At 38.8% G+C, this 26,493-nt stretch overlaps 1 protein-coding gene across 2 annotated transcripts; it reads right to left on the bottom strand.

Annotated features, from left to right (window-relative positions):
* Positions 1-26,013, bottom strand: mamdc4 (MAM domain containing 4). Of its 2 annotated transcripts, XM_036587521.1 has the most exons (29): positions 25,805-26,013; positions 23,333-23,419; positions 23,076-23,238; positions 21,557-21,682; positions 20,381-20,614; positions 19,169-19,294; positions 18,534-18,689; positions 18,326-18,426; positions 17,375-17,530; positions 15,486-15,576; positions 15,061-15,174; positions 14,807-14,908; positions 13,974-14,111; positions 11,632-11,771; positions 10,914-11,022; positions 9,600-9,704; positions 9,253-9,384; positions 8,772-8,899; positions 7,961-8,174; positions 7,458-7,595; positions 7,232-7,356; positions 6,618-6,708; positions 6,362-6,511; positions 5,941-6,066; positions 4,361-4,485; positions 3,221-3,323; positions 2,906-3,087; positions 2,597-2,632; positions 1-1,190 (listed from the first exon to the last, which is right to left on the bottom strand). In XM_036587521.1, the coding sequence occupies exons 2-29, from the start codon at positions 23,345-23,347 to the stop codon at positions 1,170-1,172; spliced, it is 3,447 nt and encodes a 1,148-aa protein (XP_036443414.1). In that variant the 5' UTR covers positions 23,348-23,419; positions 25,805-26,013; the 3' UTR covers positions 1-1,169. The 2 variants fall into 2 exon arrangements, with proteins under 2 accessions (XP_036443414.1, XP_036443415.1); XM_036587522.1 differs by lacking the exon at positions 25,805-26,013 and having other exon boundaries at positions 23,076-23,258.
* Positions 26,014-26,493: the final 480 nt, after the last annotated feature.

Here is a 26,493-nt window from a genome sequence, read left to right as displayed (position 1 = left end):
TTTATTTTGCTTTTGTCTTTAGTTCACATTCCAAATCAAGACCACAGTGACTGGTGAAAACACAAACAAGTAAGAAGACAGTTCACATACACACGAAGTGCAACATGTAAGTATGAATGAACAAACCAAAATAAATGACATGTTGCTTTAACCTAAATGATCTTATCTGCCTTAAGTATACTTTGAGATTTTGTACAGGCTAACCTTGTGGTCATGTTTGCATTTTTAGTTTTCAAATATCTTTTTAAAAAAGTTGGCTTCACATTTTGATTAGAAAGTTGCTCCAAATAAATCGTACATGTAGGGAGAGGTTTGGTCTTGTCACTGACTGTACATGTAAATCTGTATTTTAAATGCCTGTGGCTATATCCATGTCTAACTTCATTATTCAGTAATTTCTTTTACCAACAAACCTACCTGTCTATTTTGAGTAAATTTAGAGTTCTAAAATGGTGTTACAGCCACAAGGAATGATTGATATCTAGCTAGCTATCAACTGTAATCTACATTAAACTGTCATGTGTTAGCATTTATCAAATTACATGATCCATTTAATTATGATTAAATATCATTATTTAATGAGAATATTAATTACTAGCATTATTTAATTAATATATTAACTTCAGTTTTTGTACTTATGAGGTAAGTACAACGAAATGTTATGTTCTGATTTTTGACTTGTAAAAAATAAAGTTATTTGACAGTGACATTTTCATCACAGTCTCACAACCCCCCCTACAGTGCTACCACAGACCCCTATGAGTCTGCAACCCCTGAGGAAAAGCCTGCTCTAGATTATAGGGCTGCATTGAAAAAGTTAACAAAACAGTGTATTTAACCAAACAATGGAAACCATTCCAATGTACATTGGTATTTCTAATATCACATACATTTATATAGCATACAATCTAGCTGTATTCAATTCACAGCGCATTTTGTCATATATATATATATATATATATATATATATATATATATATAGTCTCATAAAATGTGCATCTTAACGACCCTCTTGCTAGGTGTGAGACTGTGTGTGTGTGTGTGTGTGTGTCAGCTGCTGATTAGCATGACCCTACAGAGAAACATAATCAGTTCTCCAGCTGTGATATTATGTGATTTGCATGAAGGCCACTAGCCCCTCTAGCAGGTGGCACCATCACCAGGACAACCTAGGGCAGCTCCTCCTGTACCTACAGACAAGCACATCAAACCTGTCAGAGATTCAGTATAGTACTGTGCAAGTCAGGGATCACCCTTTTATTTATGTATTGTCCAGTATAAATGGCCATTAAGTTTGGTATGTTGGTGGAAAATGTCTGCTTTATTCTCTATTTCCTTTTCTCAGGAGCTTCTAATTTTCTGTTACATGTACACTCACTGAGCATTTTATTAAGAACAGTACAATAATACTGGGTAGGGCCTCCCTTTACTCTCAAAACAGCCTCAAGTCTTTATGGCACAGATTCTTCAAGATATTAAAAACATTCCTCTAAGATTCTGGTTCACGTTGACATGCAGTTGCTGACGATTTTTCAGGTGCATTTTCTTGCTGTGAATCTCCTGCTTTACCACATCCCAAACATGTTCTATTGGATTCAGATCCGGTGACTGGGAAGGCCACTGAAGAACACTGAACTCATGGTCATGTTTTGCTTTGTGACATGGTGCATTATCATGCTGGAAGTAGCCTTTAGAAAATAAATTAGGAGGTAAAATTGGCTATGAAGGGAAGCACACAGTCAACAAAAGTACTCAAATAGGCTTTGGCATTCCAGCAATAATTGATTGGTATTAACAGGCCCAAAGTGTGCCAAGAAAAGATTCCCCACGCCATTACACCACCTCCACCAGCCTGGCCTACTGACACAAGGCAGGTGGGGTTCATGGATTCATTCTGTTGGTGCCAAATTCTGACCCTACCATCTTTGTGCCTCAGCAGAAATCAAGATTCATCAGACCAGGTTACGTTTTTTCAGTCTTGAACTGTGTAGTTTTGGTGAGCCTGTGCCTACTGCAGCCTCAGCTTTCTGTTCTTGGCTGACAGAAATGGAACCTGACATGGCCTTCTGTTGTTGTAGCTTCCGTAAAACTGCCGTTCACTGGATACTTTTTCTTTATTGCACCATTCTGAGTATATTCTAGAGACTAGAGACTGTTGTGCATGAAAATCCCAGAAGATCAGCAATTACAGAAATACAGAAACTAGCCCATCTGGCACAAACAATCATGCTACAGTCAACATCACTGAGATTACATCTTTTCCCCATTCTGATGGTCAATGTGAACATTACCTGACATTGATAGTCAGTATCTGCATGCTTTTATACACTGTAGATAATAATTAGATGATTGCATGAATGAGTTGGTGTACAGCTGTTCCTAATAATAAGCTCAGTGAGTGTATGTTCCTTGTTTTTTTCCTGGAAAATTAAAACCTTGCACTGAACGGGCATTTTGACAGTAAACTGAATAAACAAAACAGTGATCTCTGACTTCTGAACAGAACTGTAAATTCACCCTCTTACTATTTACAGAAAAGCACATCCTTCCAGTCAAGTATGTGCAAAAGCATATAACAGAAAACCTGATCGCTCACCCGCTCAGACATGGACGGAACAGTCACACGATCCTCCTGGGGGTAGAAATTAACCAGTGGTTGATAAGGTAATTAATACAGGCTTCATATGTCTATCATCCTGTTTTCTTAACTTAAATGTCTTAGTAAAAAGTTTGATAGCAAGCCTGTTGCCTACCGGGGTGAGTCACACCATAATAAAGTCTGTACAAATGTAAAACTGTTAGGGTCCGGAGATTACTACTATTTTATTTTATTACCACATAACGTATGTAATTTACTGTAAAGTCTATTTAGTGCACAGGGGAAGCAGGTTGGGCAGACACTTACCACAAGGCTGGAGTCATACATTTCATTTGTGAAGCCTGTATTATCTGCAGAACTGCTTGAATTCTGAGCCTTGGCCTTCATTTTCAGGTAGTACACCAGTAAACCACACACTGCCACAACCAGCAGAATGGTTACTATGACAATCGCAACTGTTTCTCCTGTGTGGTCACGTGATGGCGATGCTGCAAAAAAGAAAAGTACTGATTTCAAGAACTAAAGAGAAGCTGTTGTGTTATTTTTATTATTTTTATAAACATTTTTCTAAAATATGACAGTTGGGTAGTGGGGTAGATATACATAAAGCTGGACACTTACTGGTCTGGTCTGTCTGCACTCCATTACAGTCGACCCCAACTGTGTAGCCAAAGTCATCCAGAGCAAGGACACCTTTTGCTCCTTTAATTCCCTCAAACACAACCTGCATATATAGGCATCCACAAACGCACATACACCGATCAGCCATAACATTCAAACCATGTCCTTGTTTCTACAGTCGTTGTCCATTTTATCAGTGCCACTTACTATATAGGTGCACTTTGTAGTTCTACAATTACAGACTGTAGTCCATCTGTTTCTCTGCATACTTTGTTAGCCCCCCTTCTCCCTGTTCTTTAATAGTCAGGACCCTCACAGAGCAGGTACTATTTGGGTGGTGGATCAGTCTCAGCACTGCAGTGACACTGATGTGGTGGTGGCACATTAGTGTGTGTTGCACTGGTGTGAGTGGATCAGACACAGCAGTGCTGCTGGAGTTTGTAAACACTGTGTCCACTCACTTTCCACTGTATTAGACACACCTACCTTGTCGGTCCACCTTGTGGATGTAAAGTCAGAGACAGTTGATCATCTGTTGCTGAGCAGTTTGTGTTGGTCATCCTCTAGTCCTTCATCAGTGGCCACAGGACGCTGCCCACAGGATGCTGTTGGCTGGATATTTTTGGTTGGTGGACTATTCTCAGTCCAGCAGTGACATCGAGGTGTTTAAAAACTCCAGCAGCACTGCTGTGTCTGATCCACTCATACAAGCACGACACAAACTAATATGCCACCATCACATCAGTGTTACTGCAGTGCTGAAAATTATCCACCACCCAGATAATACCTGCTCTGTGGTGGTCCTGTGGGGGTCCTGACCATTGAAGAACAAGGTAAAAGGGGACTAACAAAGTATGCACAGAAACAGATGGACTACAGTCTGTAATTGTAGATTTACAAAGTGCACCTATATGTTAAGTGGAGCTGATAAATGTTATGGCTGATTAGTGTATATATGTGTGTCAAAATGTATTTAATTACATAGAGTAAGAGAAGGCAAAGTCGACGTTACATCTATATTATACATCTGTGAACATTTCACACCTAGAATTTCATTGTAATTAATGTAATGCATTATTTGTGTAACTGCCTAATTGGAAAACTAACCGCATTAAGCTTTTAGTTGGACAAATGTCTCACCTGGTACTCCTTCTCTGATGTGATATTAATGCGGAAGGATCTCCAGTTTCCTCCAGCATGAGAAAGTCTCAGGAGCTCATGTGTGGCCCCTTCAGACAGGCTCCCTACCACCAACCTGCTGTCATCTGCAGGAGAAGGAGAACAAGTAAACTAGTCTTACTGACACTTGGACAATGTTTAATACAGAGCCACAGTTGGGATCATAAGTACTTAATATTATTGTTAATCATATCTCAAAGCACATTCTTGCATTAATAGTGTTTACTAGGGGAAGGAACAGCCACTATTACTTTGTTATTTTACATTAACAAATGTGTTAATCTGTTGAGCTCACACACATAATTACATAACATAGATTAGTGTCTTAATAGTTTCTAAATAATGTAAAGCAGTTCCTGAATACAAATTATTAAAATAATACTTGAGTAATAAGCATATGGTTCAAAGAGTACAAAACTTGTCAAACAGTGTGGTGAAGGATTAATGAGTTGATTAATAGTTAGTGGGTGATGTTCTTACATTAATGTAAAAGTAAAATAGAAGACTTATTACAATAAGGACTATAAGGCCAAAAGTATATAGACACCCATCCTAATTGTTAAGTTCAGTTCTTTTAGCCACACTCATTACTAACAGGTGTATAAACTCACACATAGACATGCAATCTCCATACACAAACACTGGCAGGAGAATGGGTCGTACTGAAGAGCTCAGTGAGTTTAAATGTGGCACTATCATAGGATGCCACCTTTGCAAGAAGCTGGTTGGTGAAATTTCTGTCCTGCTAGATCTGCCCCAGTCAACGGTAAGTGCTATTATTGTGAAATGGAAGCATCTAAGAGCAAGAAAAACAAACTCACAGAGAGGGGTGACCAAGTGCTGAAGTATGTAATGTGTAAAAATCACCTATCCTCAGTTGAATTACTTACTACATTGTGCCAAACTGCCTCTGGAAGCAACATCAGCATAAGAACTGTGCGCTATGAGTTTCATGAATTCGGTTTCCAGGACTGAGCAGCTTCACACAAGCCTAAGATTGCTATGCACCATGCCAAGCTCTGACTGGAGTGGTGTAAAGCATGCCACCACTAGAGCAGTGGAAACGTGACCTCACACTTCACTTCTGGCAGTTGAATGGATGAATCTGGGTTTGGAGGAGGAATAATGGTCTGGGGCTGTTTTTCAGGGTTTGGGCCCCTCAGTTGCAGTGAAGTGTAATGCTAATGCTACAGCATTAAGAGACATTTTAGACAATTATACACTTCCAACTTCATAGCAACAGTTTGGGGCCATTTTCTGATCCAGCATAACTGTTCCCCTGTGCACAAAGTGAGGTCTATAAAGACACAGTTTGATGAGTTTGGTGTGGAGGAACTCCAGTGGCTTGACCTCAACCCCACTGAATACCTTTAGGATGAAGAGAGGAGGTTGTGGAGGCTGTTATGGTTGCAAAGGGGAGGCAACTCCATATTAATGCCTATTGTTTTGAAATGGGATGTCCAACAATACAGGTGTGCTCATGTAGGTGTGATGGTCAGGTTTCCACATACTGTCCACATATAGTGTAGCTATGACCTTACCAGCAACAGGCTGATAAACCCAAAAGTGCAAGCAAGTGCCTTTGGTGGGTGGCAAATGAGGGCTCAGCAGCCAGGCATTCTGGCCAGCAGTGTCCCGTGGAGTATTTGGAAGGAACAGAAAGTGACCTGGTAAGTCAAGTAGAACAGACCAGTTAGAACTTAGCAGTGTTACGACAGAAACATTACAATAATCACAAAGTTACCTGTTTGAAGAATAGAGTAAAACTGCACAAAACCGGTTGTACAAACGAAATTTGTACTATGATTAATAACAATGAAAAATAGCTTTTTATCAATGAGAAACAGTAGAAAATGTATGTGCAGTGGTGCAATGTTATAGCACAGATGTACAATAAATGGACACAGACATACATTCTGTTATACATAGCTTGGGTAAAATAATTTAAAAATCAAGGCTTACCTCTCTCATTGCCCAGTGTGTGGTCATATGGTGGTGAAGGGTAATGAGTTTCAAACAGCAGGCTGCTCAGCTCCCAATCTAAATGGTCTACATGGGGGTTCTGAGTGTTGCTCCATCCACACAGACCTCGCTCCAGATCACACACGTCACCTGAAAAATTCACATCGCAAGTGATCAACTTAGCATTTTTATGTTTATACTGGATAGTTGTGCTTTCATTTCTCTGCAACGTTTTGTGTAGATTTCAAATAAAAACCTGAAGTGGGACAACTGTGGCTTGAGAAGATGACATCATCAATGGCGATGTAAGTGTCTTTGCCTCCGGCTCCCTGCACCTCAAACTGCAACTGATAAACCATCCACACAGTCAATATCTCACATCATTAACATGCATGTTATACACTCACCATTCACTTTATTTAAACTGCTGTTTGTCCACTCTCTGGCCACTCTGTGAGGTGAACCTACCACTATATATAATACATCAGCCTTCCTCTACCACATTCAACACTGGTCAGTTTCTGACCACAGGACCACTGTTGATCAGATTTTAACTGGGTGGTGGACATTTCTCAGCACAGTAGTGACACTGGCACTGTATTGTGAGTGTCACTGTTACGTTGAAAGTGGACCACCATTCAAAAATATCCAGCAAAGAGCAGCTCTGAGATCAGAATAGGACCACTGATGAATGGCTAGATAATGGCTAACACAAGCTATACATCAACAGATGAGCTACAGTCTGTAACTGTACACCAGCAAGGTAGGGGTTTCTAAAAAAAGAGGCCAATCAAAGTATAAGAGATAAAAGGGTTTCAGTGCATTGACCGCGCTATATCAATGTCAGGTTACAGGTTATTTGGAGCCTACCTGCCAGTCTCCATTCCAGCTGATGTTGCTCATGCCAAGGCGCCACACATGGCCCTGACTCAGGCTGCTGGTGAACAGCTTGGTTATGTCCCCCTTCACAGGCTTTATATACACAGTCAGAGTGCCTTCATGACATACATATAAAACACACACACATGTAAGCAGAGGCTCTTGAGGAAAGTGCTGCCGTAACACAAAGCACATGTCTGTGACTTCGCTGTTTAACCTGGGTTATCTCCCCCGGTGTGGTACCAGAAACGGACACACTCAGTATGCGCCACACCGCGACGCACAGGAGAGCTCAGGGTCATTACCCTGCCTTGAGGCAGGACCTCCATACCACTGTGGGCGAGCATGTAGTAGCCTGAGGAGACATTGGCAGTAAGAGCACACAAAACATAAATGTGTCTTGTTTCTCCCTCATTTATTTCACATTTCAAAGGAAACATTGTTTCTGTTTATTCTCTCTGTTTACATAGTCCTGAGTTTATATTACTGTGTTTTGCACCCAAATTTTGCTTTAGAGATCCATCCATCCATTTTTCTGTTACTTGTGTCTGTTTATTCTTTGTTTATCGTGTATCTGTCCATCCGTTCATCAACGAATCTATCTGTCTTTCTGTTAGATACATGTGCCAGTTTATTATGCGTTTATAATGTACCTTTCCATTCATCCATCCACCCTTCCATCCATTCATTTATCTATCTATATCCAGTGCTAACTCTCACCCATCTCTGTCTCGAGACTGTGGTCGGTCTTTGGGCCGGTTCTGGTGGAGTCCCAGTTCTGGTGGACCCATGCTGCGGCTCCACTGCTGCTGTAGCCACACGTGTGGCCCTCAAAAGAGCACATAGTGGGCAGAGAGCACGATCCTTCTACAAATGCCACATCATCTATAGCCACCTGACCATCAAAACCTGAGCGCACTGCCTCAAACACCAACTGAGAGAGAGAGAGAGAGAGAGAGATAGAGAGACAGAGAGAGAGAGAGAGAGAGAGAGGGAGGGAGATAGAGAGAGAGAGAGAGAGACAGAGAAGAATGCTAAACAGGACCTTTTGAAAGGTAATACAGAAAAATGCAAATAAATCAAGAAAGCAATTAAGATGTAAAAGCTATTTGGGTTGTTTGGCATAAATTTGCTATGTCTGTTAGTCATATGCTAACCAAGGTCATACTCATAATCAACGGTTTTATTTTCCATGTAGGAGATCATTCACAAGAAATCTATCCAGGGAAAAGCTAGTTGAAAATAATACACCAAAAAACACTAATCGAATAAAATCAAAATAGTACAAGTACTGAATTATTTGAAGAAATCAATTTGAAAAATTCTTTTAAACTATACAAAGTGTCTATCCATCTGTGTCTATAGGCAGACAGTACATACAGATTGATAAATATTGCAAATGGGGTAAATTCATCGTAATAAATTATGAAATATTTTAAATATTATTAACTGCAATAAATATTAAATATTGAAGATTTAGTTTGGGAGAATAAATAAATAGACTGCACATATTTAGTTTGTTTAGCTGTACCTGGTAGGTAGTAAGTTGACTGGGCACTGGACAGTGACCTTCCTGCCAAAGGTTTCCATGGGCGCCCACACGAGTCCATAACAGCTGCTCTGAGCCATCTGAGTGTAGCACCTTAACATTGAGAGCACCTGTAAAAGTTCATAGCATTTCTCTCAGGCTAGTTATCTCAACTTCTGAATAAAGCTTGTTTTGTGTGCTGTAATTTTTCTATTTTGAAAAAAAAGAGCTTCATTCTAAAAGATCCACATTTAGCTTTGCTTTGCATAAAAACATATGTGGCATATTGTCACTGTTATTTGAAAACCCCAGCTGCACTTTAAATGTGAAATGTGTGTGAAAATTTCACAAGGACTAATTGAAATGGTGCAAAACTGAAAATAAAATCCTGTTACATGTGCATACAATCAAAACAACTTTCACATAAAGTTAAGATTTCACAGATACAAGGCACAGATACAAGTGATGTTTCTCTGCCTGTTACCTGTCTGGGGGCCGTAGAGTTTGTAGAAGAAAAGGAGACAGTGTTCAGTCAGAGAACTCTGGCGGTGTGAAAGAAGACGACCAGAAAGGCCACGCAGAGTTGTGCTCCACATGTCCACCACCAGACTTCTCCCTGAGAGGTGTTATTACATACAGCCAGGCATGAAGAAGCTTACTTAAGTAAGATAGGATTTTTCATGTGATACATCTGGGAAACGCATACACACTCCAAGTGTAAAAATAGTGGATTATCATCCCTCAAATGATTTCTTAAAGGAAATACTCAGTAAAGTACAAATAATACAACAAGAAACTATTTAAAGAAGTATTACAAAATATGGTCCATACCACTGCCAATAGTGTGGTCACTTCCATTCTTAATACTCCAGTCATAGTTGTCTGTCTGATCTTGGTACCACCCACATAAGTCAGTCTCAAAGTTACATGATGGCCCTGTTTAAAGGATAGAGCAAAATACGTTTTACACACAAAACCTCTACACATTTTTACAGTACAAGGGTATTCACACTTTTACTCACAAAAATGTAAACCTAATTTACTAATGGTCAGTAAATTCAGTTTGCAAAATAAACTGTCATGTCTGTAAATATCTATAGTTTAGAAAAATGAGGCTTGTAATAAGGTCATTGATAAAGAAATTACATCATATGCTGTTCATTTAAACAAAGATCTTTTGTTTTTTAACCCTTCCTGAATTAAATTCAGTCCAACCCAAAGTCGTTGTTATGCAATTATTACGCAAAGCTATAAAACACCTCTAAGTGGGCTTTAACTGTTAGAAATTGACATTTGCCTTTGTATTCAGTGGAATATTACATGACCCCAAAAATCTCAGATTATTTTTCACAAATTCACACAATGCTCTGATATTTCTATCAGGGATGGATGCTCCGAAATGGGAATTCTGGGACAATATAGCTGTTATTTTTCATGTACATGCAGAGAGATGCCTTTCATTTATTTCCAGTCAAAATCAAGCATCAGGAAAAAAAATCTAGAAAACATATTTAACAGAAAATTACACAAGAGCCTTGACAACTAAATATAATAGTGTGTCCAGGCTTTGCCGTTATTACAGCTTGGAGACTCGCAAAATCTACAGGGATATTTTTCCACACCTTCAAAGTTCAGTCTTAGAAGCTGGTTGCATTTTCTGCTTCTAAGAATCCAAGTAATCCCAAACACATTCAGTGACAACGAGGTCAGATTCTGGGGTGGTCGCTCTATTCCTTATGCTTCTTATATTTAATCTATTCAGAAATATCGCCTAAAAAACTTGTAATTAATGGCCATTTGAGATGGAAACTAAATAAAAGAAGGGTGGTCTCTGGGTTTTCTACAGTACTGTATCTGTCAAAGTATCATAAGATACAAGTTTTATTTATCAGTCAGATCTAATCATTGGTCCGATGACGGTAACGTTTCTTTTAAACAATTATCTGTTGATACTGATATGATTCCTAAATCATCCTGCATCCCTATTTTTTACACAAATTTAACAATCACTATTAACAGTTTAATGATGATGAGGCACACAAACACTTCTTTCCCCCTACGGAGCTGCTGTTTTGGAAGAACAAGGTTTTTCCTGCAACAAGGATGAATATTGTATATTTATATATATATGAGTTTGGCCCTCACCATCAGAAGTAGAGGGGATATACTGTGGGTGGCAGTTCACATAATAAACATCCCTCACTGCTATTCTGGTGCCCAGGTTCAGCTCTTGAGCACGAGCTCTGAACTCCAGCTTACAGAGAAAAAGGGCAGAGAAGGTGAGTCATGGTAATTATATCACTTTCACAGAGAGCAGAAAATGCTGCGTTCTTCAAGCTGATGACTACACTCTTAAAAGTAAAGATGCCAAAAGGGTTCTTTGGAGCGATACCATTGAAGAACCACCTTTAGTTTCCTAAAGAACCTTTCAGTGGATGGGTATTTAAAGCAATACTCCAGCCTTTTTCAACCTGATCTCTATTCGCTGCCTATGAAGTTCGCGGTCACTTGCCATGGACATTAATTAATGAATGAAAAGAAATTAATAGAACATAATGAACAGTGTGGTTTCAGTCAGTGGGTTTTCTGTTTTATTTTTGTGAATTATTGTCCATATAGCAGATAAACATTGAAAAATGCGGACATATTCCTTTAAAGAACCATCCACTGTAAGGTTCTTCAAGGAAACCAAACATGGCTCCTTTATGGCATCACTCAAAAAAACCCTTTTGACACCTTTATTTTCAAGATTGCAAAACAAAAGACTGAGGTATAACATACAAACTACTAAAATATAAACTCATCATACTCTTGAGAGAAAGAGAAAGATCCATGACAATAAACTGTAAATTATGAAACACACCTGGAATCGATGATCTCTGGCTCCGATATAGAGCTCCTCTTTTACCCAAGATGCGTTGTCCTGCCCTGTCTGCCCACTGAACTCCCACAGTCGAGGCAGAGTGCCCAACACACTGTCCACTACAACTACAGACAGTTCACCTACAGCGAGAGAGTACACAGACTGTTTATTACACCTGTGTACACTTCAAACAACAGTTCAGAAACAAATCATATGTATTTCATGGTCCCCTTAGCCCAAATTAGTGAGCCCACCGAAACGTTTGATACCTGGCATTTGGTTCTTTAGTTTTGCACTGAAGGAAATAAGGTTAATGTAACTAATAAATTATGTCTTTAAAAATGGAAAAGTTAAAGTATGGATAATGGACGGTATACATAATTTAGTCAAGACAGCTGCTACTACTATGTGGAGGAGGGAGCGTGGTCGAGCGTCGCATGCAAGACAGAGAGCCAGTCATGCCGAACTAACGGCCTAAGTAGCTGATAAGATTCACCTGTGTGTTGCTGCTGCCTACTTATAGCCACGTCTTTTCTCAGTAGGTGGCAGAGCCCAGAGAGAGAAGGAGATCAGTGGAGACACAGGAGAAAGAAAGACTCAAGACTGAAAAGTCCCCACGAATGTGCTCTGTAATTTTGTACGCTGGCTGAAAAGCTGAGCATTTGTGTTGTTGTCAGAATAAAAAAGAAAACTCTGTGTCTCCACGCCCTGCTCCCCGTGTCCTCACCGCTCCCAGCCTCCCAAAGATCATCACACACTCATTTAAAAATGTAATATATGTGTTTTCTGTTTTCAGAGAACAGTATGTGCAGTGAGTTTAGCAAGTACAGGATGATGAATCATAACCTTATGCACAATTTTGGGAAATAAACAGCACATTTCATTTTTATAGCACAAAAAAGGGAAATGAAAAGGAGCATCTTACACATTATCGGGGCAAGAAGCCCCTTACTACCTAGGGAAGAAGCCCCCCTGGCAAACTTTGCATCAATTTGTTTTACCGATCGCATAACTTATGTCAGTGTCAAACCACATCTAGTCTTTGCATTTTTCTAAATTGTCTATTTAATTAAAGTGCAACACTAGAATTATCATGCTTTAAAGTAAATTTGAGGCCTCTTTCAATTTATGCCATAATGACTCTACTTTATTTTACAGTATGACAAAAGTAATTAAATAATTGTGAGTGAAATTAATTAATCAATTAATTAATTACATAGTTGTTGTGATCATCTGACTAATACAGTGGTAATGTATGAGTATAACTCCTTACTAATATTATTAGTATCAGTACTAGTAGTAGTGGTAGTAATAGTAGTATTGCAATAAGAATAATAATTACAATTTAAACAAAACAATAGTATTCAACTTTTCACTGGTGAGCGCAAATGATTCTTGGATATGACAGATCATGAAACCTAATGAAATCTAAATAAATTATGCTAATAGTAGGCATTTTTAATGTAAGTAATAAATTATGAAAAGTAAGTGAGAGAGTCTCTTGTGAGTGAAATGCAGAGGTCGCTATCTGATGACAAAAAATAGATCAACTGACCCAAAAATGTTTCCATGGAAATAAATCTTATGAATGCACTCATCAAAATTAAATATCAGAATAAGGTCAAGTTGAGCCATTCCGTAAATGTGTCAGATTAGATTTAGCCCCACTGTTCAATCAGGAGAGAAAATAACAGGTGTTGAGTTTAGAGTACCTATGTGTGGGTTGCTGTAGTGTAGAGGTGTAGAGTTTAGAGTACCTGTGTGTGGGTTGCTGTAGTGTAGAGGTGTAGAGTTTAGAGTACCTGTGTGTGGGTTGCTGTAGTGTAGAGGTGTAGAGTTTAGAGTACCTGTGTGTGGGTTGCTGTAGTGTAGAGGTGTAGAGTTTAGAGTACCTGTGTATGGGTTGCTGTAGTGTAGAGGTGTAGAATTTAGAGTACCTGTGTGTGGGTTGCTGTAGTGTAGAGGTGTAGAGTTTAGAGTACCTGTGTGTGGGTTGCTGTAGTGTAGAGGTGTAGAGTTTAGAGTACCTGTGTGTGGGTTGCTGTAGTGTAGAGGTGTAGAATTTAGAGTACCTGTGTGTGGGTTGCTGTAGTGTGGAGGTGTAGAGTTTAGAGTACCTGTGTGTGGGTTGCTGTAGTGTGGAGGTGTAGAGTTTAGAGTACCTGTGTGTGGGTTGCTGTAGTGCGGAGGTGTAGAGTTTAGAGTACCTATGTGTGGGTAGGTGTAGTGTAGAGGTGTAGAGTTTAGAGTACCTGTGTGTGGGTTGCTGTAGTGTAGAGGTGTAGAGTTTAGAGTACCTGTGTGTGGGTTGCTGTAGTGCAGAGGTGTAGAGTTTAGAGTACCTATGTGTGGGTTGCTTCCTGAGAGGCTATAGGAGAACTGCAGGGTGCAGCTCGGGCCTGAGGGTCCCAGCAATGGAGTGCGGGTCTGAGCTTCAGTCAGCTGTTGACCAGGGGCATCAGTCACATACAGGAACACCTCTAACAACACAAACACCATATTGACACATAAACATAGACTTACATTATATACTGCTTAAAGTGTGGAATCACTCGTTATATTCACAATTTTTATTATTAATTTTTATTATTTTATCATTATTTTATTATTGTATATTTAAAATATATAAAGTATATAACACTGTACTTTGTGCACATCAAGAAGTTATTAAATAATAAATAATACCGCTGTTCTTTATTTACGTCAAGTTCTCTGCCTGAAGTTTTGATCACCACTTTCAACATACGAGGACTTCTGGGCGTTAACTTTCCTACAACATTCTCAATGTTCCACAGCTTTCTCTGTTATTATGGAATCATCTACAGCTCTATTCATCACTTTGGACACATCCAATATTTATACAAGTTTTGATGCCAAACTTTTGAATGGTAGTGTATACATACAAACTTTTTTCCAGGGTAAACAGACTGCACACTGTTAATTTCACAATATTTAACACTAATGTTCCACAATAAAATACTATATTCATCATTTTTTGTGAAATCAATTCATCTTAAGATGTTTTCTGTAATACCACAGCAAACTACTGTGAGGTTGCTGGGCTGTAAAGTTAAAATGTATGTAAAATGTGTGTGCGTTCATATGTACATTTGCAATACATTACTGGCTACTGAGTTACAGTATTTTTACAGTATTTTATTTGTGTAACACTTACCTGTAAAGTTGTTTACACTGTTTTCTTGTTTTAGCTTCCAGCCTTGGCTTCCAATACTCGTATCTGTCCAGCCTGTACTACCCTGCTCAAAGGAAAAGTCACCTACGGGCATCATGAAACACAAATCATATTCCCATCCATTCACGACAAACACACACGCATGCGCTCACACACACACACACACCACACACCACACACACACACACACACATATATACACTATCATATACACATACACACATGCAGTCACTCACCACATTGTGCTTCATCCTCTCCATCTTTGCAGTCACTCTGAAAGTCACAGATCTTGCTGTCCTCTGTGCAGGGGTGTTTGGGGGGGCTGGGAAAGGATGGTCTTGGCATTGATTCTGGTAGCAGAGATATAATGATAAGCTAAATACGCAGGAGGCAGAGAACATCACCTGAGAATGAGCAATAACACAAATACAGGGTTTCTAAGAGACAAAGCTTTTTTCTGGACTTAACTGTCAGTTCTTCACTGGAATAGCCACTTATGCTTAACCCTGTAAGAGTAAACTGGACTTTATAGTTATTCTGAGTGCTTATTTTTATGTCAGCTTAGTCTACACTACACAAAAAAGTCAGGCTTAAGATAAAGTTAACTGGTTAGGATTATGATTCCATATCAACAACATTAAAGAGAGAGAGAACATCTTACCATTGGTAATGCGGCATTCAGGGGACAGTATGATGTCATCAACAGCAATGCCTCCGTATGCCTGGTCCCTAATGGCAGCAACAAATAATATCTGCAGGATAGATGCAGCAAGAGACCAAGAAAGGGAGAGAAAAAAACAAAAAAAGAAAATACAGAGGGTAAGACAGAACGACAAGATGAACCAATATGAAGTGTCCTTTTTCAAATGAGTTATTACATCTTCTTTGCTATCACTCAAAAAACGTAACACAGATCTCACAGAAAAACACAAAGTCCACTGAATAACTGAATGACAGTGTTTAGTGACAGAAAACACTCTCAATCATAAACATCTTCAGCATGTAAACAGTTAAATCAGTAACCAGTCATCATCAGTTGCTGACAGTAAGCATGCATCATAGATGCTGCGGACATCTCTAATCTCTCAGTATTTATCAGGAGAGTGATGGGTAATGTGTAAGACTATCAATATATGAAAATGATTTTTACAATGACAGACTTGCCAAAAAATTAGGAAAACTACAGATTCTATGACTATACATTTCAGGCAGTTTAGTGCAGACCTCCCTCCACACTCCCACTTCAAGAATAAAAAAGGGTAGCATTTTATTTGGAGTGGTTCTTTGTAGATGATTAATAAACTCTTATCAGATTATCAGTAAAACATCAACAACATACCAGTGAAGATTCAGTAGTGAAGCATCTGAATACATTGAAGTAAATATCTTGAAGATGTACTATTGATACATTACTTACATTCAGTAGATGTATTGATAATATGTTACTTTCATTACGCAAAACCTAACCTTACCCAAAACCTAACCTAATCCTAATCCTAATCCTGGCCCTAATCCTAACCCTAACCTTACCTCAACCCAAAACCTAATCCTAACCCTCATATGCTTTTGACATGTTACTGAAAGTGCGTTGAGTGTTTGATTCATTTAAAAGGGCCACTCAAAATAATAAATTCATCCATAGGCATCTTTTCTGCTTTTTGCTTTTTCCATACTCAGGACAAACTGTAAGAGCAATGGAAGGCAACACTGTCTCAAATTATGACAAACAGGAGGCCAGAAACAAGTGCTGATCACTAGAGTGATGTGCTATGAGGGATGTCTGTTATTTTATAAAAACATTTTAAACAATGGCGGATTTACCTATATAAATTACAAAACATTGTATGGATGCTACAGAGTGTCAGCTTAAATTTGGGTTGGACCTCCTTGCACCTTCTGTTCTGCACCAGCTTTGATTGACGACATGGTCTGTAACTGTTACCCAAATACAATTGGAAATTTTAGTTACTGAATGGCCAGTATGTATGTCATAGTCCTCCTGCTTGGGACCCTCTGACACAGTCTATCCCTTTACTGACATATGAACTCAGGGGTCTGATTTAGCTTCATTTGGAACAATGTTGCCTTCCTCTCATCTTTGTTTAAAAATTGGATTTTTTAAAAATATTTTTGTGAAATCCTTTTTTTTGGTTTTGGTTTGGACAGGGTTATGCTGATCGATTCACTTTACTTTTAGGTTATTTTGCTTTTTATTTACTCTGTATTTTGACACAGTTTATATTTCATGTATTGCTGTTCATGTACTGCACTTTGATCAACTGCTATTATTTTAAATCTGCTTACTTTTACCACTATTTAAGTAAAACAATGGCAGATAGTACAGTATAGACATACAACACTTCAGAGAAATGGGAAATATTGAAATGCATTAAGATTAAGTTACATACAATTTAGGACCAATTCTACTGTGAAATGATGACACTATAAAAAGGGCATCTGGTGTCAAAAAAAAAACCCTGGCATTATGAAGTTGAATGATAGTAACAATATACTAAATTAGTCTAATAGTGAAATAGTAGCAAGTTATACCTGAAATGTGCTGTTCACGACAAATTCAATCTCTGCCTTCACCCACAGGTCACCCAGTGAGCCTCCTCGCTCCCACACTGGGTAGATTTCTCTCTCTGCCACCAGCACCGACAGACCCCCAGACACGCCACCAAACTGGTGCGTGTACATCACCATCTGCCAATAAAAACACCAGCTGCTGATTACGATGCAGTGGCACCAGATCAGAGTGGCTTATTTTGTACATATAAGAATATGAGCCACAGAAACACAGGCGCAAAAAATACCACTTATAAAATTAATTATTACACCTTGATGACTACTTAATACACAAACATGTCAAACTGGCTTAAAAACGCTGTTTACTGTGAATGTGCAAGCTTGTGTGAAATGTCTGAGTTACAGTTTAAAGGGCTTGCATTTTCATTGTTATTATTATTTTTTTAATTAGAATTTGATGTAATATGTAGACATTATTTAGATTCAACATCATCCATACACTCCCAAATCCATACAGTCCATATATTGAAATCAAGCTGTACAAATGGCCTGTTTTGAATACATACTTTTGTTAAAAATCTGATGCATTTACATATTCAGCCTACAGCAGTTTAACCCCACTCATTCATGCTGAAGTTATAAGGTGTGTTTCACCCTGGACTGCTTTTTGAAAGAGGAGCAATACAAGACAGCCAATCAGAACACAGCTCATTTACATATGTGAACCTTGAAGGCACAGTAACAAAACAGTCTAACGGTTTAATTTTAGGAGATAATGAGAGATTTTAAAAAGATAATGTAAAAATGAATTTATGAATAAACCGCACAAATGTGGAATTAAGAAAATGCAGAATATAGAAGCTTTAAAATGCCACATCTGGGCTCAGTTTCTGAAAGGCTTTTTAGGATTAAGATCATCCTGACTACTGGAGAGAGTCTTTAATGTGATGCTCGCTCTACCGTTCAACGTACACGACATGGATGTGTGCTATTGGTTGGCTCCAGACGAGGGCTTTGAAAAGATGTCCAATCATTCTTCCACACATCTGGCTTGGTAACATAGAGGAAATGACCTACGAGTAAAAACATAACAGAAAATAAAATGAAATGTTGCATTGTTCCAAAAGGTATTGAAGCATTTTAACTTTACACTGTAAGTCTACGACAGGCCTGCATGCACCTGAGGCGGAATTGATAGAGTGGTCCCTTCCAGGTCCTCTCAGAGGCTCAGACATTGAAATGTTTATCTGAGAGGTCCTTATCCACGTCAGTGATGACAGTGTTCTTAGGTCCCACCCACACAGGTCATCCTCAAAGTCACAGCTCATGTACTGTCCTGAAACCAGAAACCAGAGATTCAAATCAACAGAGGATAAAAATCTTTAAATAGAAAAATTACACTGAAAAATATTCGGCACTGAACTTGATTGATTCACATGCAGCATTTCCACATGGATAAAATTACATCAATGCAAACACTTCCAAAAGTTTGTACACTGGCAGACAAAATCATGTTGATGTATTTTATACATATGAAAATGATTAATATGTTTAAATTAAACAAATTCAAAACAAATCATTTTTTTCCATTCTGCCCCATCCTGCTCTAAAGGAGAACTAGGTGGCATGAAAGAGGATTTGCGACTAAAGTCTGCAGGGTAGCAGATCTCCAGGAATAGCATTGGCTTTCTCTAAAGTCCTCACAAGACGTGTCGCATAAGGCTCCTGAACAGAGAGCAATCCACCTTGCCAATAACTCAAGTGATTCACTGAGTCCACACTGACACAGAATCAGTCTGAGAGCCAGGCACTGACCGCAGTTCTGTTCATCTGTTCCATCTCCACAGTCATCTGTGCCATCACACACTGCACGTTCCTCCACACAGCCTCCCTGTTTACACTCCAAATAGCCTTCCTCACACCCCCCACTACCTGAAGGAACTGAGAAACAGAGAGAGACAATGTGAGTGAGCACAGTTATACCGGTGTACCTGTTTCTTATCATATTAGTCTTGTCATTACCGTTACACTGGTATGCAACTAAATGCAGATAAGATGCCGTACAAACAGTGCAAAACACGTTGATTCCCTCACCTCTCATGTAGTGAATTGCAGCCTGAGGTAAGTTAGTCCAGTTTATTGTAAAAGGAGCAGACATCAGATTGTGATGAGTTAATGAGTTAATAGGGAAAAGGAGAGTGCAAGGAAAAGCCAGTCTCTTGCGGGTTAGCTGTTAGCCATTATCCTAGCACAGTGAATAGCCAGCTTTCCATGTGCAGTGCTCTGTCAGCCAGCTGCTTCCGGCATTACTGCAATCTTGGCCTACAAGCCAAGAAGCTCTGCAGCATTTTAGCTAAAACCGATAGTGTGAACGACTTGTAATATTTAATACCAGCCAAATAAAGCTTGTAGGAGAAGGACATATAAGACAAATGATATTAGATGCAAAACAAGCAAGCACTGTTTTTACAGGGCTGACGTTTCCTATTCGCCAGCTGCTTTTTAAAATTTTTTCCACTCCACCTTAAATGGTGCAGCAGTTACAGTATAGCATCTGAATATAACTGCTGCACCATTTAAGGTGTGATGGGAAATTTAAAAAAAGAGCCTGGCGAACAGGAAGCTGATTTCAGCTTTGTACCATACCGCATACACACTATACCGTGTTATATAATAAAACACTATACCGTGTTATGTAATAAAATATTGTGACGTACATTTTTGCCATACTACTAAACTGTCAAAAATGACATAAGTAGGTCTTTTTTATCTTTTTAAGGCTTCTTAATATCTCAAGGTATATAAGAGATGATTTAGGTGTGCAAAGTGGTGAATTGTAAGCTTCCATTAGTTGTTAGTAATATTAGCCTTGTAGCTCTAGTGTAATAAAGACCTAAAGAAGCGTGTCTTGGCTGTTTAACTACATAAAGAAAGAACTGTTTAACTCTGATCTTTCACTCAATCACACTACATTTAAAATAAAAAAAAAAAAAAACACTGCCATCTTCTTCCTCCCTCCTGCTTCACCTGGTAGAGCACAGTCCAGAAACTCTAGCTGATCGATGGCTATGTCTCCTCTCCTCCCTTCTTGGCGGTGTGAGTGAAGCTGTATATGGAAGGGGCTGGAGATGCGACCCAGGAAGATGGTGGCCTCTCTCCATGCACGAACACTCGTGTTCTCTGGTCTCCACACCACCGCATTCTGCCCATCAGGCTGCCACACTGACCCCCAGAGAGAGCTGTTTCCTAGACCTGTGTAACCTGGGACAGACATATTATAAAGGATGGACAAGCAATGTACACAATAAGCATTTAACAATACGAAACATTCTCATTAGCCCCCTGGTGTAGACAGCATCATCAATGGCTTATTTTAGATGGTGGAAACACTTGTTCAATCTCAAGAATAAAGAATATTCTTATGCATTTTTCAAAAATGACACAGTCAGATGAGTCACCCTTTACCGTATTCTCCAGAAGTGGGCGAGTGCATGTGCAGCATACACCAAGAGAACAGCACAGGCCTAAAAGCTTGACTGTGAAGGGGTATAGTGGCTCTGTTATTCTGGTATGCTTTGGGTTCACTTGTCCCCTTAAAGTGAAGGGCCACTGTAAATCAATCCAATACTTTTCTGACTGATCACCTTTACCCTATTATGAAGCATTTCTAACCTGTTTGGAGCGGTCTCTTCTAATGCCTCCATCCACAGGGCAGGAGGGGTCACTGAATGGTTTTATGAGTATGAAAATTGTGAAAATGCTATGGCCTTCACAGTCACCAGATCTCAACCCAATTAAACGCATACAGGAGATTTTTGACCAATGTGTTAGACAGTGTTCCCTCCACTATCATCAAAACACTGAGAGAATATTGTTTTGGAAGAATAATGTTCCATCCCTCCAGTACAGTTCTAGAGACTTGTAGAGAATGTATGCCAAGGTGAATTGAAGCTGTTTTGGCAGCTTATTTCGGCCCAAAACCTTACTAAGACACTTTGGTTTTTCCTTTAGTTTGTCAGCCGTCTGTGTATATACTTCCTAAGACGGTATGAAAATAAAACCCATATGTACCATTGGACAGTGGAATTATACTCATAATTCCATTTTTCCATAATCTAGTTTCCAAACAAGTGCCTGCTAATGTAAATAGTTCACTTACACTATATGAGTAGTGAGAACAGTGCTAAATGTTTGCATGTGTACCTGAGTCCCATATAAAGTAGCGGAGGCGAAGGCGACAGGTGGGGGCGGACTGGCTAATCATGGGAGACATCAGGATAGCGGTACTGGGAGAATCTGCCATCACTGCAGTCACTGCCATGAACCAGCCTACAGAACAACACACACACATGAGCATAAGGCACTCATGCTTCAGTACAGGAATTTCATTTTCAGCTACAAAGCAACTTTAAAGGGGCCATATTGGTCTCGTACATGAAACCACACAAACTTACAATGTAATTCATTTTTCTCTTTATCCTTCAAACAGGGTTGTTTTGTTTCTGTGACTTTGGTTGGCTTGAAACCTACATGAAACTCAATTGCACTTGTGTTGCATAATGTAAAGCATCCTGCAACTCACTTGAAACTCAGCTGCAACAGTTGCAAGAAACAGTCAATCAAAATGCCGATAATGCGTCACATGACCACATCAAACGACATCATTTCAAAGTATTGATTTTATAGAAAAGAACAGAAGATGGTTGAAAGAGAAGATAGTTTATTGGACGACTGAAAATGAGATCCTCCTGACTGACTTCATGCAGGGTTGGTAGTTTTTCAGCTTATTTATCTGAGCCACAACAACAAACAAACAAGAGTTTCTCAAACTGTTTCTGTAACTTGCTCTATAATTTGTTTAACTAGCCAGCTAATGGTAACAGCTGTTCAAACAGCTGCCTATAACACCACTTATTCTTCTTTAGCTTGCTGTTATCCTGATCTATGTGGTTAGATTAATTGTTTTCTTCTCTTGTAGTCCAATTTTGTAATCCAAATGATGAAAAGACATTACAGATGAGGAGACAACGATGAACTAGCAGTGCTTCTGGACAGGATGAGCGAGGCATCAGATACAACCCCTAATCAAACATTTATTTTCAATGGCTTAACAAACACAGAAAAGATTCTATAAAATCTACAGCGAAGTCAAATGCATAGTAAAGAACCATAGATAGATAAAAGACTGAAACTAGTTGCATGAAAGTTTCATTGTAAGACTTATGTATGTAAACAACCTGATTGGTTCTGATCAGCTGCTGTATTGTGTAACCTGGGATGAAAAGTGGTACAATCTGTTAATTTTTAGACTGAATGTTGGAAATTACAAACTTCAGACTTTCAGATGTCTGGATCCTTTGGAAGACTGAAATGAAACACTTGCTTCATCTAGAAGCAGCACAGTATTTAACTGCTTCCTCTCCAGTAACTCTGCCACAACATTCCTTATCACTTATATGGGCAGACAAATACTGTTTTGGCAGCTTAGTTTCCATACATGAACTGGAGAGTGTAGGTGTGTTATAAGGAGTACAATTAAATAAATAAAATATATATATATATATATATATATATATATATACACACACATATATATATTTTTTTCAAGATACTATAAATAATTTATTAATTCAATATTATTTCCATATACATTTTAAATAATATGACCTCCAGACAAAGCAAACAAACAGTAAATTAAGTGCGCTGTGCCAGATGTATGTACCTGTAGAGGTGCCAATGGTGTAGTCAGAGGAGGGCCCACTGTTGGGCAGAGGGTTACCCCTTTGACGCCTCTCCCACACGTAGCCTCCATGTGACGATGTGTCTGTCCAGCCACACATGCCAGCATCCTCAAAATCACACACAAAATCTCTCCCCCTGATAACCTGTTACAACCCAGCAGAGCCTAATTTGAATTTAGGAGTCACAGCATCTCAGCTCGGTTTGTTTTGGATAATATAAGATGTATTTGTATCTCACCACAATCCTGCTCATCACTGCAGTCTGTACAGTCACACACAAAGTCACATCTCGGCCCAACACACGTTCTGCTCTCCTGAGTAACAGCTACAAATGAAGGAATTCATGCAAAAATACATAGTCATAAGCAAAAGTTTGAGCGCCCCTGGTCAAATAATGTGTTGTTGATTTTCTATATGAAAGAAGTTAACACATCTACACTGAACACACTTCTGCACATTTTAATACACAGTTGCTGTTTATTTGCTGAATCTGATATACTGGGGAAAGAATAAGACATAAAATGTGGCCTGTGCAAAAATTATGACACATTTTGTAGATAAGACTTATCAGATGTGATCGGGGGTGGGGGGGTAGCTTAAGGTAAAAGGAGGATTGCTTAATAGGAGTGTACCTTAGCTTTTCACCTATTTAGCAGCCTTGGGCCTCAGGTTTTAGGCCTCAGCTGTCAGGCTAACTGGAAAATCCTGCTTTGAGAACTACTTCCAGTCTATTATTATTATTATATTCAAATGTAGATCACAACTCACTCTCTGTATACATATTCCATAAACACATTAACATTCCTGTATTTCATTAAGGAATGAGAAGTGTTTTAGAAAAGTGTTTCTTTCATGTTCCTGTCCTGTTAGTCATTTTGCAAAGCAATCACAGCCACTCAGTGAGATCATTAGTTGAGAGTCATTGTGTCTTCCACTAATCACTCTGTTGTATCTAAGATATCCAAGATGATTTAACATGTCTTATCTGCATTTATTACTTTTAGGGCCCATTTTCCAGTTGCACATTGCTGTATAACTTTAGGTCATGTTCTTGCTTCATTTTGCTGTGCAGTTTCAGTTCTACAGCGTTTCTTAAAAAACATATTTGGTTTGAAAGAGGGACTAAATTACACCATGGTCTTTCTATATTGTGGGCACTCATGTCCATGAGATATATCTTTAATGCATTTTTTTAAACAAGTTGAAGAGCAGATGAAGAGGCAAAAAGAGAACATATTTCCTTCAAAGTCCTCTGTGTTACCTGTGCAGAGAGATATAGTTGGCACTGTTAATATTTTGGAAGCCTGTAATTTGTAAATAGTTGTAATTCGCAATTAGTTGACAATTTTTTGCACAAAATTTCACAATGAGTACTTATCATTATATTTGAGACAATTACAAAAATAATTTAATGATTTAAAGAAATGTTAATTTGTTTGATTGTCGTTTATTGTTATTTTACATCATCTTATTTTTGTATGAAATTATCCCTTGTGTGGTGCTGATGTTTTTGTTACTCAGTGGTCTAGTTGACCCACCACATTATTGGTTTTTAAAATCAATACAGCCATAACAAATTATGGTAAAAATACCAGATGTTTAAAATATCACTAGCGGTCAGCATATGGTTCTTGTTTAGCAGCTACAGCCAGTCAGCAGCCTGTCCATGTTGTCCACCCTCACACACCACACACGCACACATCTACAAACACATACACAGACACACACACACACTAACAGGAGGCCATGTAGGAGGAGAACAGAGTGAAGGACACAGCACCTCCACACTTTTATTCCCCGCAGGTTCACCCCAACACCACATGTGTAATATAAATGTGTTGGGGGTGAACAGTGTGAAGACACTGAAAATGTGTTATTTTATATGTTCTTCACAGAAAATAAGCAAAGGCCAAGAAATCTGAGGTTGAAATAATAATAAATCATCATTTTTTTCTTTTGGTAAACCTTGAAAATGGGCCCCACAGACACAAACACCACACAAGTGTTAAGCTAATAAGAATTAAAATTATATACTGATAAAAATGCATCAAAGATACACCTTACAGACATTAAACATGCCCACAGTTATGTAATGACTCAGAACCACTGAACGTTCTCTATTGAATACGCTTTAGGGAAAGACTAGTCTTTGTTTCTGCAGGGGAAGAAGCTTATTAGGCTTTCAAAAGGCTTCCAGTCAGGCTGCTTCAAAGTTCATATCACAGTTACCCGCAACTAAAAAAAAAAGCTCCAGTCAAAGTTCTCTGATAGAAGAACAGCAGATATCAGTGGTGCTTAAACAGACAAGGTCAACAGTAAAGCACTACATTGCAAGATTTGTATGTAAGAGGTCAGCTCTCATTCAAAGCTTAATAAAAATAATATTAATGCCTTAAGGAAAATTTTGTACCGTCAACTCTTTAAGCTAGTTTCCCATTGAGAAATTAAGTCTAGTCTTGGACTAAACTGCAATGCTAATAGTGATTACCCACTGAAAAACCTTCTTATTTATGGCCTAATCTGGGTCCTGGAACAATCTGTACTCAACTAAGGGACAGACACTTAGAAAATACCTTTATCTTAAATATTACATAAGACTACCTAAAAAAAACATCCAACAAATAATGTTTGTCCTCTAAATGGGTATATTTTTCCTAAAAAGCACACACAGATTGCTAAAGAACCCCACTCGGAACAATAACTCTCTCACCTTGTTGGACCACCAGCAGCAGAGTCAGTAGCTGAATGGAGTCCCCCTTCATCTCGTAGACAGCGTGTGTGCTCTGCAGGCCACATTCACCTGCTCTTCCAGCTTCTCCACACAGATAACACCTGGACTTGATACCCTTACACACACAGCTGCATTGGCTCTCCTGCTATAAAACTGCTATAAATCTCCAACTAAAAAACACCAATGACCCTTCGCTACCTGAGCAATGTGCAGTGACTTACTCTGTAACTATCAGTACCAATAGCAACAATGTAAATTGCTACCAAGGCAAGATGTTCTCGGTAAGTAGAGGGAAGGCATTTGGAGCTGGAGGGAGGCAGGAGGACGCAGTCATGAGGAAAGCAAAATAAATCTTTATTGAAAAGATGCAAATGCAAAATATATTCTACTGCAAAGTTGCACTTTGAGAATAAATCCAAATTATGAATGGGTCATCTATTGAAATAACTGTATTAAAGTATTGAATTCCTAGGCAAATTTAAATTTCTACTGTTAGTAATTCAAACTTAACTTTAAGATGTAATATGGTTCTGATGAACGTGATAAGACTTCCTACTGAAACTGCTGACAGAACGGACATAAACCATCAAATTCATTCAGCAACTCATTTGAGTTTACAACCTTCAGAACATTTACAATTCTTGGAAGTAATGTATTCATGCTTCAGC

This window comes from Colossoma macropomum, unplaced genomic scaffold (genome assembly GCF_904425465.1).
Source record: "Colossoma macropomum unplaced genomic scaffold, Colossoma_macropomum, whole genome shotgun sequence".
Taxonomy (NCBI): Eukaryota; Metazoa; Chordata; class Actinopteri; order Characiformes; family Serrasalmidae; genus Colossoma; species Colossoma macropomum.
This window is presented reverse-complemented; position numbering and strand designations above follow the sequence as displayed.

What these genes read in the sequence shown, in the direction of transcription:
- mamdc4 (XM_036587521.1), bottom strand. An exon ending in CTACTTTATATGGGACTCAG is followed by an intron (nt 20,615 to 21,556) that starts GTACACATGCAA and finishes TGTCTGTCCCAG; the next exon opens with GTTACACAGGTCTAGGAAAC. An exon ending in CACACTGGGCAATGAGAGAG is followed by an intron (nt 6,067 to 6,361) that starts GTAAGCCTTGAT and finishes TTGACTTACCAG; the next exon opens with GTCACTTTCTGTTCCTTCCA.